Source organism: Carassius gibelio, chromosome A20 (assembly GCF_023724105.1).
Source record: "Carassius gibelio isolate Cgi1373 ecotype wild population from Czech Republic chromosome A20, carGib1.2-hapl.c, whole genome shotgun sequence".
In the NCBI taxonomy this organism is placed as follows: domain Eukaryota; kingdom Metazoa; phylum Chordata; class Actinopteri; order Cypriniformes; family Cyprinidae; genus Carassius; species Carassius gibelio.
In genome coordinates this window covers 25975390-25988746 of record NC_068390.1, presented here as the reverse complement: position 1 = coordinate 25988746, position 13357 = coordinate 25975390, and the positions used below count along the sequence as shown (strand labels likewise).

The 13357-nt window shown below is 34.6% G+C and overlaps 1 protein-coding gene across 1 annotated transcript in view; it reads left to right on the top strand.

Annotated features, from left to right (window-relative positions):
- LOC127939023 (protein eva-1 homolog A-like) overlaps nucleotides 1–13357 on the top strand; it is a 36050-nt gene that overhangs the window by 1622 nt on the left and 21071 nt on the right. Inside the window, exons 2-4 of the mRNA XM_052536001.1 lie at nucleotides 8977–9194; nucleotides 10372–10495; nucleotides 11279–11431. Coding sequence (XP_052391961.1) covers nucleotides 8977–9194; nucleotides 10372–10495; nucleotides 11279–11431 — 495 coding nt within the window. The remainder of the gene's footprint in view (nucleotides 1–8976; nucleotides 9195–10371; nucleotides 10496–11278; nucleotides 11432–13357) is intronic.

The window sequence follows — 13357 nt, the reverse complement described above, 5'->3', positions numbered from 1 at the left end:
ATTTAAATACATATATATTTTATATATAAAATAAAAAAACGAGTCTATTTTTGCACTTATTTCTGTGTGTCATTACTTTCATGCGAAGAAAAGATTTCTTAATTAAATTGTAAAAAATTTGGTAGTATTTACTGTTCTGCCTTTTAATTTCTGCTGATTTAAATCGAAACAAATCTGCAAGAATGGTTTAAATATATCAAAGTAACAAGACTCAGTAAACATCAATGAGGAAAACCACAATAACAGGACACATTACAAGAATGAGAATTGTGAGGGAAATTAATTTATATAATACAAAAGAAAAAGTTCTTATATGAAATACGAGCAGGACTTGCTTTTGTGAGGTTCACCCTAATATGACTGCACTGTCCTGTCAACGCAAGACATATCAGTGGAAGATTTTTGGTTCTTTTCAGCCGAACACACAGAGCTGTTGTTCTGTCGGGTCACACGGGACTGTCCTGTGACTCTGACAGACTCACACACTCTGGAATGTCCGTTTGATTGACAGGTGCTTGACATCTGTTGATAGAGACGGAGCATCTGTTGCCAGGCAACAGGCCTGTACATCTGTCCTACAGGAACTTTGTGCCTTTGTGTGTATGCTGTTTTTATATCTTGGTTAATTAGCTTCACACACACAATTAGATTCATTGTGTGTGTTTTAACTACAGTGAACGTGCTCATAAAGCTGTGGGCGGAGCTTACTGAGGTGCTGAATGGGATGTGTGGCTGTTAAAGGGTCAGGGGGTCAACTGAGGTCAAACTGTTTGATGATCCCAGTACACCATTACGAGGAGAAGAACGTCTGTCTGTCAGTCTGTCTGTCCGTCGTACTGTCGTTCATGTGCTTCAGTCTGTAAGTCAGCATGAAATAGCCTTTAAGTGTGCACTAAGCTACTTTTCTTCACTGTAAAAATGTTTTACGGAAGGAATGAGCAGAGTATCTGATAGATATGTGTAAAATAATAATAATAATAAAAAAAAAGTAGTAATATCAGAACAAAAAAGTTTCCAAGTGAAATTGAATACTTAGTTGTAAGGATAGGGCACAACTTAATTTTATGCATCTGAATCTTGGTTTGTGAATTAATAATGAATTAAAACAGTTTATATATTATAATAATTTATTACAATAAATGTGTAAATTAAAATGTATAATTTAATTTAATATAATCAAATTGTTGTTTAAATATTTGTGTAATGTTTAATAATGTGCACTATTTAAATACCTGGAATATGAATTAAGTAAGTAGGGTTCGCTTCAAATCAGTGTTGTTTCATATAAGCCTAGTTTTTATTAATACAAAATAAATGTATTTAATTTTTTTGTTATTTTAGTACTTAGTTTAATATTTAGTTAAACAGTTTAATATTTAGTTAAACAGTTTAATATTTAGTTAAACTGAATTTCAATGATAAAGACGTTGCATTTTGTAAAATATATTTTATTTTTCTATTAACATTTATTTTATTTAAATTAACGAAAATGCCTTTTTATAGTAACCCTGCTTCTGATTTGGACTGTCTGTGAAAGTGTAAATATTTTTGGCAAAATTGATTGTATTTTTTCATCTGTCACCAAAACGAGTCCAGTCTCTCGCTGCCAAGATGGAAAAATCTCGCTGCTGGAAGAGAGTAAATGCTTGAAATCAGAGAGAGTTTAGCTGAGATGAGGGGAGCTCTAAAAACCTTGGTAATTCAGAAAGCCTAGAGGTTAGAGGTGTGTGTGTGTGTGTGTGTGTTTTCTCAGGATCTTTGTTCCGGAGGTGGAACATGAAACCACTGCCTTCTGTTTGTAGAAAAGACCCCCTTACCCAAACACCAAGCCCCTTTTTCACATCTGGACCTCTCTCAGATACATACTTATCTTTATTGTGCTATTAATTATCAGTGTTTGCCAAATCAAGCAGCACAATCATTACTGTTCATATATAGGGTTTGATTTATGACTGTGGAGTTGGAATAAACCCCAAAGCCTGAAATCATCCTTTACTGTATGTGAATGATTCCTAAAATCATCTGTCTTGTTGAGGAGAGGTGTGCTGGAAAACAGGTGAAAACCCTACATTGAAGGATGTTCTGAAGCCCTATCTAGAGACCAGAATATTGACTAGAGAAGGGACTCATTTGAGCAGTAAGCAGTCGCTTAGAAACAGCGATGTACTGGCAACCACACAGAACACAACTGCAACTGCGTATGAACCTCTGAAATACTAAGCATTGCTGCAGTGGGCTTGCTCAGGTAAGAACTACACACATTTTCTTCAGAAAATGAAATGATCTAGTTTTGATAAGTGTCGCATACCATCACAGACACATAACATATGTTGAGCACTTTATCAAAACACCTCACACACACACACACACACACACACACACACACACAGAGGTGAGTTGTGTCTGAGCACATCCCGTGCTTGGGTTGTTATGTCTATGACAGAACTGTGTGTGTGTGTGTGGTCTTGTTATTTCCTATATTGTATGGATAGAAAAACCTGTAAATTTGGACCTTGCTGGGGACATTTTTTGGGACCGATGAGAAAAAGAGCTTATAAATCTTACAGAATGCAGTTTTTGGAAAATCCAAAAATTCAGAAAGTTTTGTGTTAGGGGTAGGATTTTGAAACAGCCTATGAGACATGGAAACCTGTGTGTGTGTGTGCGTGCATGTGTGTGTGTGTGGGCATATTTTTGTGACATATCAGGACACAACTCTGTATCTGTGACATGGGTATGACACAGGTATTACAAGGAGAGGGTGACTTATGAGGACATAACCCATGTCCCCATTTTTCAAAACGCTTATAAATCATACAGAATGAGTTTTTTTGAGAAAGTAAAAATGCACAAAGTTTCCTGTGAGGGTTAGGGTTGGTGAAGGGAGATAGAATATACAGTTTGTACAGTATAAAAACCATTACGCCTATGGGATGGCCCCACTTTTCACAAAAACAAACGTGTGTGTGTGTGTACTGGTATGGTTTATGAGGACACAAATGTGTATAATGACATGGGCATTGCATATCCCTATAAAGATCACATCATCGTGATTTTGGAAGAATCTGATAAGAGATTTTTTGATTGCAAGGATTTTGGCCAATCTGAGCAGAGTTTAAGACACTTATGAGATTTTCTAAAACTTTTGAGGAAATTTGCTATACAGTGTATAAATACATTATTTTAACATCTATTTGCGGATGCTATAGTGCTGCAGAAATAAAATCAGCTTTGTTTCTCATTATCCAACATCGCTTAACATGCTGATAACTACTGCACGAGTTTAAAAGTTGCAGTGTATTCTGATTAGATAGATACTTGTGCGTTATATTATTGTAGATGTTTATGATATGATGTTATATTGGAGCAGAGCTGCTGATATGAGTGGGAATGCTAAAGGAACGCTCTATCAGCTGTTACACATCTACAGATTCACATTTTTACAAAGGAAATATTTAGATGAATATATAAATAAGCAATGAGAGAAAACAGAAGCAGAAAAAGAGAAGAGAGCTGGTCTCCTTCACAGCAGAGCTGGAGAAGAGAGGAGAACAAGGAGCTTTTGTTTAGTTGATCACATCCTGGTCCTTTAAAACCCTCTCACTCAGTAAAATAGCCATCAAATCACTCTTTTTTTCCTCTTTGCTACGCTCTGGTTTATTATTTTGTGTGGTTTCAGATTTACATGCATTTAAACTGCACATTCAAAAACTCAACTGTATTTTTTCTTAAAGGGGTCATGAACTGAGAAATCGAAATTCCTTTGGTCTTTTGACATATAAGAGGTCATGTACTCTAAAAACATCCAGTAATTTTTAAAACTCAAAACTTTCTCCTTATATTGAAGCTTATCATACAGTATCTTGAACGACAGCTTGTGGAATGTGTGTAATAGTGTGGTTATATATATATATATATATATATATATATATATATATATATATATATATATATATATATATATATATATATATATTACTGTCTGTTTAGCTCCTCCCACCGTTTCTACATCACTGCCTGTTAAGTGAAAAAAAGTGAAAGTGACGTGACATACTGTACAGCCAAGTATGGTAACCCATACTCAGAATTTGTGCTCTGCATTTAACCCATCCAAAGTGCACACACACAGCAGTGAACACACACCCAGAGCAGTGAGTACACACTGATGTAAGTTAGGGTGTTCATTAATTAAATAAGTTTGGTTTTAGTTATGATGTGATGCTGTGAAAACGGGAGTGTGACATCATGATTGACAGCTGAGACTGACAGCTTCTCTGAGCGAACAGAGGCACCACCTGACTTTTTCGTGTTCTTCAGGAAGAGATTGAAGTTCCGTTTACCTTATTTTAACACAAGACTCTTATACAACAGTCAGCAGACAAAAACTGGACCTGTCAGGCTTATTTAATAAAGGGTTGGTGGGTTGTGCTTGCGATCGACTGTGTGTAGACAGGACGTGTCTCCACTTCACTCTCTACTTCACAGACTCTGGTCCCAAATCAGCTCAGTATGGCCTTGCCCTATTGGGACAATGGTGGCTTCACTTTTCTTCAATGGAAGGTGCTTCGTCTATCTTTTTTACAGTCTAGGATTCAAACAGAGTGTTCTGATGATAGACTATTAGATAACATTACAAGTGGCACTCAGAAAATAGTACTATAAAAGCAGTTCATGACCCCTCTAAAGGGATAGTTTACCCAAAAATTACATTTATGTTTTAATTTTTTCTTAATGAAGCCTAATACTTTCTGTCTCTCCATTGAAATATTTTATTTAGGCTTTTATTCACATATAAACACACATGTATTGAGCGTAACGCTTCCGTGTTAGCATATGAGTATGTGTCGATCATTGTTTAGATGTAAATCAGTTCGTCATATAAAGTGACTGTATCTCATCATAAGACTTGGATTAAACCGTTCCATTCATATGGGTTTGTTTTTGTGAAGTTTTTATTATCATTTTGGATCTTCTATATTTTGATTACCTTGACTTTAAACAGAGGGACAGAAATTTCTTTCTTTCATTGAATATTAATTTGATTATTAACTGAGTAAATGGTGACAGAAATGTCTTTTTTGAGTGAACTATCCTTTACAATGTTATTTAATATTCTTTTGTATTGTTGCTGTTACATAAGCAAACTCTATTTTGATTTACATGTTATTTAATGAAATTATCTTTGACTTCATTTTTCATCATATTTAGCTTAACTTCAGTTTTCATTTGCAATTGTAAGCTTTCTACTACGTAGACATTTTTTCCAGTTCTACCAGATGATTAAATGACTGGAAAAAAAGTTTGTTCAAAAATCATTTTGGTTTGTTCATCTCCATTATGATGTCACAAGTGTAAACGGTACATGTGTATCTCTAAAACTAGAGAAACTACCTGATTCGGGACTTTCTGGTGTTTGTTATTCAGCTGAACATCAAATCAAAAAAATGAGAGAAATCAGAAGTCATTTCATAAAAACATATTTAAACAAATGTTGGCTCCAATTGACTTTCACTGGAAGTCACCTGTTTGGCTCTTCATCTTTAACATATCTTCTTTTTCTGCTCAGCAGAAGAAATAAAGTATTATATTTTTGGAAAGAAATAAAAAACATAAATGATTGGGTCATCTGTTTCTTTAATACAAATCATCACTTGCTCACTGCTGCAGGGGAAGTTTGAAAGCGTATGAGAGTGAATCAATAACAACAGATTTTGTACATTTATTTTTGGGTGAAATATTCCTTGAAACACTTATATCTAATCTAAGCTCCTTCAGCTGATCTCTGTGTTTAATTCATTAGCCGTTACTAATCTCTATTGTAGTGCCATGTTGACACACTCTCTCTCTATACACACACACACACACACATGTTTGTTTTTGTGAAAAGTGTGTTCATCCCATAGGCGTAATGGTTTTTATACTGTACAAACTGTATATTCTATGGCCCTACACCAACCCTACCCCTAACCCTAACCCTCACAGGAAACTTTGTGCATCATGAGGTCACGTGAGGTCATCCTGGGTTTAATGGCAGTTATAAACTAAATCATCTTCTTATTTTGAGTGTTGATGTGAGTGCAGTGTGTTCGTCGTGTGGTTCAGGGTGTGTTGGCTGGAGATCTTCTCTTCACAGCTGCGTTTGGGTTTTGAGGGAATTCCTTCTCAATATCTCCTCTCTCATGTTAAACTCCGCTCTATAATTTTCCAAAATTATCACCGGCGGCGGGTAGAGGTGCTTTAGTGCCGCTCCAGTGAGTTAAAGCTACAGTAAAGACTTTCTGAGGACTGAAAACGATTATCCGCTCTGCTTGGCCCTTGGCACATTAAATGCACGTGTTAATGAGCTTACATACTGTTCAAAATAGATTCACACTTTTATTCAGAAAGAATGCATTAGATTGATCAAATGTGACAGCAAAGACATTTTGAATAAAGTTACAAAATATATATATATTTTTCAAAACTTTCTATTCATAAAAGAATCCTGAGAAAAACATATCACTGTTTCCACAAAAATATGAAGCAGCAAGGGAAACTCCAGCACAATTAACACACACACGGCCAGCTTTCTGTCTTTTCCTACAGACCATCTCTCATTCGGTTCCTGTGTTTCAGGGCACTGCGTAAACGACCCCCTTTTTACCCCCTCACATCACATGACTGAGCACATGACATGTCACTTCCACTTTCTCCATTTCATCCTCTTTTTAGGCTCTGTTCTGAATAGCTGTCTCTAGTAGTCCCTTGCTTGTCATACTATTTTTGCAGTAACAGTCTATCCCACAATGCAATGCACTCAGCTTGGCATAGATCTATTATAACTTTGTAACATCCTCTTGACTCATTATTGGACATAAAATTATTTAAAAACACTGGGATAGAAATTAGAAGTGAAAAATAAGTAATTGTAAATGGGTTCCACTTGAACAATAGTGTATCATACTAAACTAATAATAAGCTGAATACATATAAATCAAGCTAAACAGAAATGTTTAAAAAAAGCACATAACAAAATTACTAAAACTCAAAATGAAAATAAAAATAAAATGTGAATGTGAATGGAACTGATCTTGTAACATCATCTTAACTCATTATTTGACATGTATCACAGAATTTAATTGAAGGCAATTATATATAAAAAAAACTGGATCAGAAAATAGAAAGGGACAGTGACTGAATAATTATAATAACTTGCAAAATTAAACATGTTAGTTATATAAGATATGTTTAAAGGTGATAAAATTACTAAATATAAACTGAAATAAATATAATATAAATAGGAAAATAAAATATTTAATTGATTTATTTAGTTTTATTTTATAAAATAATATAAAGATAACTATAAATATTTTAAAAATGTTTAAATAAAATGACAATAAGTAAAACTGAAAAAAAATATATAAAGAGTATATAATATATATACTATAAAGTTTATACTTTATGAATTATACAAATAGTTTGGTTGTCAGTTTGTATTGTTTCGATTTTTCAGAGGAATCATGATTGTACGGTTCTCTGTTCACTGTAACAGTGGCTCTGTCTCTCTGTTTCGACTGGGTTTTGTTCTCATCTTCAGTTTATTGTGTTGTGTTCAGGTAAACCTCACCTGAGCTGCTTTAAAGCGCTTCACGTTGGTGTGATCGCTGGCCTAGAGGCCGCTCTCTGATTGGACATCTCACGCAGGTGTTGTCTGTCATTTGAGCTGTGATTGGTGAAAGGAGCTGTCAGTCAGCGGCTGGAATGTTGGCTTCTGTCTGAGAACAATAGCAGGAGGGATTGTGTTCGGAAAGCCGTAAGCTCTCGGAGGAATCCCGAGTGGATTCTAGAGCATTCCTTTCATGAGCAGGAGAACAGACCTCTGCTGTATTACATTGTTATTTGATAATTCATTCATCTGAAGCACATCATTATGAGTGCGTTCGAGTAGCTCTGTGTGACATTTATCTGAGGCTCATTTAAACTCCTCAACATTACACACATAGGCACCAACTTTATTGTACTTTGTATTGCCTCTTAAGATCACATTTTATTATTAGCATCTGTTTGAGATTAACACAATTTATTTTCTTTTTTTTTGTTCTCCGTGGCAGAAACAAACTTGGTTTTCACAAAAATATGAAGCAGCAAAAAAAAAAAAAAAAAGATTTCATTCATAGAAATCAGTTTTTTTTCTTGAGCAGCTAATGTGCATATAAGTATGATTTCTGAAGATCATGTGGCACTGAAGACTGGAGGAATGATGCTGAAAATACAGCTTTGATCACAGGAATAAATGACATTTTCAAATGCATTCAAATATAAAATGTACTATTAACTTTTTGTATTATAATAATATTTCACAATGTTATTGTTTTTAACTGTATTTTGATCAGATAAATGCAGCTTCTGTAAGAATAAGAAGACTTCTTTAAAAAACATTTTAAAAATGTTACTTACCCCAATCATTCTTACATAAATAATTCATTTAATGCATTATATATATAAAACATTACTTTCAATTTATTCAGAAATCTATAATATGTCCCCATGCCCCTGTGTGTGTGTGTGTGTTAGAGGCTTTGGTGGTCTGGTCCCTGCAGGTCTGGGCTAGTTGTGTGTATATTGAGGTAATGTTTAGTGCTTTGTGTGTGTGTGTGTGTGTGTGTTTCCATTATTCCTTTGGCAAACAGAACTGACATCATTCACTCAACACGGAAGCGATGTTGACTGGCTTCTTTCCGCTGTGGAGTTGAACTGTCAGGAAAAAACACTTTCTTTGTTGCAGCTGCATAAACAGAAACTGAAAGCAAAGTTGAACCGTACTGTTTTTGTCTAATATGAACCATTTAATATAGACCTTAGCAACCACATAGGGACACATATCATTGACTGATTGCAAATCCAGTTTTCTTCAGAATTTGCTGATGAGATGTGAGATGATCATGGATGTGTATGGATGGATTATCTTATGGATGTGTTTGTTTCTTTCCGTGGAAGGTTATCTGTCGAGTGTGCTGAGGAATTACACCGAACAGGCATGTGACGGAGAATTCCTGACTGTTCACTGTCCGCCCAGAACCTCCATCACCATCCAATCGGCTTTCTACGGGAGAACAGACCCCGCCCACTCACCTCAGTGCCCTTCCCCTTACAGCAGTGCTGGAACATTCTCAGTGCATGACATCACTTCCTGTCATGTGTCCACATCCTTGCAGGTAAATGGTGATAAGAAATCTCATTTAGTATTATTTATATACTATTTATTAATATTTATTTTTAGATTTCAGTTTTCATATTATTATTATTATTATTATTATTATTATTATTATTATTATTATGTTTTTAGGTTCTTTTGTCATTTAAATATTCCTATTATATATTTGTTTTATATTTTTATGTTTATATAAATAATATATATTTGTATATTTCTTTTAACTTAATTTTTTTACATTTCAGTTAAGGTTACGTTTTTGTAATTTTGTTTTGTGCTTTTGTAATTTTTATTTTTTTTTAATATTTCTGTTTGGCTTTCATTGTACTTTATTTTTTAAGTTTCATTTTGTTGTGTGCTTTTGAAATTTTATTTTATATATATATATATATATATATATATATATATATATATATATATATATATATATATATATATATATATATTAAGCTTTAATTGTATCTTTTATTTCGGTTTTAGTTTAGGTCATTTTAGTACTTCAACTTAAATTTCGTTCACTTGCCAAGACTGTTTCTTATTTTCATTTTCATCTTATTTTCAAATTTGTTATTTTTTGATATTTTTTTTCCTAAGTCTTAAGTGTTTCATCTAATATTTCTAATTGTAGCTTTATTTCAATAAATGAAAATGGTTTTTAATAGTTTTAATTTGAACAAGAACAGCCCTAGATGAATAAATCTTTTTTTCTTGTTGCATATCATTATGTTGCACTCAGAAATAAATCAGAATAAAGAAGTAAAAGGGTTGTGAAAACTGTTTCATGTTGACTTTAGTAGATTCAAATTTTTCCAAATCTTCTTTCTTCTGAATGTGTACAGTCTGAATTTACAGTGTGTGTTGCACAGTATCATAATGAGGCTGTGTTTTGTTTTTGTGCATTAAATGTATTTAATATCCAGACATAGCTGATGAAAGTGTGTGTGAATCTGATTTATGTGACAGTAGTTGGTTTGAACAGCGGTGTCTCTGACAGCACACACACACTTGTGATTTACACTTGCACACTCGCTAAAACCACACGCTGTAAACACACACGTACAGAGTAAAATTACACTCGCTGTTTTTCTGGCTGGAGGGAAGGAATCTACTGCGGGGAAAATGAAAAGGCATGGAATGTATGAACCTGAATAAAGACATGCTGTCTGTCTGTCTCCCTGCAGAAGATGCTGGATGAATGTGAGGACAGGCGGACGTGTCAGGTTCTTGTCAACAGTCGTTTGTTTGGGACAGACCCCTGTCCCACCGTCAGCAAATACCTCAGTGTGCAGTTCAAGTGCAGACCGAGTGAGTCTCACACACACACACACACACACACAGACTTTCTTTCTCCTCCATCGCTTGTTTTCAGCAGGTTATTGTGTTCTGGTAGCTGAGCAGAGAAATCTGTCCACTTCTGTTCTTCCTCTCATGCAAGTCTGAAAAATAAAGCTCTGCACCTCAGTTACGGGTCGCTCGGTCTGTTAAAGCTCTACAGATACACACACAAGCTCATTTTAAAGTGGAGTTGAAATGAAGATTTTATTTTCTTTAATACATTCGGCTGACATCACCGAGCCCTCAAACACATATTATTCATGATTAAATGTATAAAAAGTCCTGCCCAGATGTTGTTTTTATATAATTTACAAACTATTATAGTTCTTTTTAAGATGTTTTGAATTGTTTTCAATTTTCTTTTTCATTTTAGAACATTTTCTTTAGTAATTTTGTTGTGTACTCATTTTTATTAATTATTGTTACCAAGGCTGCATTTATTTGATTAAAAATACCATAAAAACAGTTTTTTCAGTAATATTGTGAAATATGATTATAAGGTATAAATTATATTTAATATTTTATAAGTATATTTAAATAGAACATTTTTGTTTTAAATTGCAATACTATTTCACAATATGACGTAATGAGACCAGTGTTTACTTCCCGCGTTTTTTTTTTTTTTGTGTATTTCATCAAAAGTAAAAAAAAAAGTACAGTAAAAACTGTGATTTTTGGGATATAATACAATTTAAAATAACTTTTTGAGTTGTGAATGTTATTTCATGATGACTGTGTGTGTTTTCTCTCTAGGTGAGTTTAAGAGTAAAGTGGTGTGTGAAGGCGAGCGCCTGCGGCTGGGCTGTAAGGTGGGGATGCAAATCACGGTTTATTCAGCCATGTTCGGCCACACACAGCAGGGAACACTGGAGTGTCCTCCACACCACCGGAGGGCGCCGTCTGTCGGTAAGAGCTTAGACTCATTTCTCATTTTCACCAGATTCAGCTGTAAACTTGTGACAAATATGCTACTTCACGCTATATAGACCTCATGTGCGATTTATTTTTAAAGGTCTTTTTTTGCAAACTCATTCCTTGTGGAAAATACCTGATAGATTTGGATTTAGGGTATACGTTCCAGTCTCAAACCGTTCTAGTCTTATTGCCCAATACATACGAATGAATGTTACACATAAAAGATGGCAGTAGTTAAATGACTAACTCTTGTTTACCATCTCCAATCTGACTGGATTATGTGCAGTTTTCAGGAGTCAGGATGCAATAGCCTGGTCAATGAATATAAAATGCACACATTATTTTGCCGATTATTTTGACCAAGAACTGCCAGCTTAAGTTACAAACATCTTGTTAAATCATCAAACATATTTACATAAAAGTGATATAATATAAATGAATTGATAAATTAATATAAAAGTATTATAAAATACAAATAGGTTATATATGTATTCAACATTTTTACACACACACACACACACACACACACACACACACACACACACACACACACACACACACACACACACACACACACACACACACACACACACACATATATATATATATATATATATATATATATTACACTATGTTTGATCACTTTATAAGACAGAATATAATTAGATAGTTTACAAACTCGAATCTTAATCAGTCCCTCTTATGCAATCACACAAACGTCTTCCACACACACACGTTTGTTTTTGTGAAAAGTGGTGACATCCCATAGGTGTAATGGTTTTTATACTGTACAAACTGTATATTCTATCGCCCTTCACCAACCCTACACCTAACCCTAACCCTCACAGGAAACTTTGTGCATTTTTACTTTCTCAAAAAAACTCATTCTGTATGATTTATAAGCGTTTTGAAAAATGGACACATGGGTTATGTCCTCATAAGTCACCCTCTCCTTGTAATACCTGTGTCATACCCATGTGATTATACACAGTTGTGTCCTTATGTGTCACAAAAACAAGAGCACACACACACACACACAGAGAGACCCTACAGCACCTGTGTGAATGTGAATGATATTGCCTGATGTCAGGTGTCTGGTTTCACTGCTTTATTTCTTCTGTTTCTACATGTTTGTGTTTGTATCTGTGTGTGTGTGGGAAATAACGCCGTCAGTGCGTCTTATTGTTACTCTTCCAGCATCAAAGCTGAAAAGCCTGTGGTTTTGTGGCTGTTTTGTGGCATGGGTGTGTGTATCTGAAGGGTTCTGCTCTGCCAGGAACATGCTTGAATTCAAGGAAACGTCTGGGATGTGTGGGAGGAAATTCAGTTCGAGAACATCACTCTCTTTTTGTCTTGAGATAAGTAGCAGCTAATCTCCTCTTACACTCCTGGAGGCTGTGTGTGTGTGTGTGTGTGTGTGTGTGTGTGTGTGTGTGTGGACTGATATCAGACACATCTGGCTGCAGCTCGACTCTTTCCTTCAGTGTTTGTGATGTGGTTTGTGTTGTTTCTGTGTGTGTTTTACAGTAAATGTGTTTTGTTAGTAGATAATGAGGTTGACACCTGCTTGTAAGTTTAATATCTTCTGATCGGCTGGTTATCGGCAGGTTATTGTCATGTGAAAGTGAATTTTGCACAAAAAGCTTTTAATCATAGTTTAGGGTTAACACAGCAGCCAGTTCAAATTATATTATTAGTATTATATTATTTTTATTATCTATACATATTATTCACGTCAAGAATAAGTTACCAAAAGACTTCAAATTAAAACACAGTGTTCTTGTCGACTTGTTCACAACAGTAAAATTCATCTTTCGGAAGAAGTACAGCTTTTCGTTGAATGTATGTTGCATTCATATGATTACTGCACTGCATCTTGAGAAAAAAAGTCTGACAGGCTTGAAAATACCTAATTTG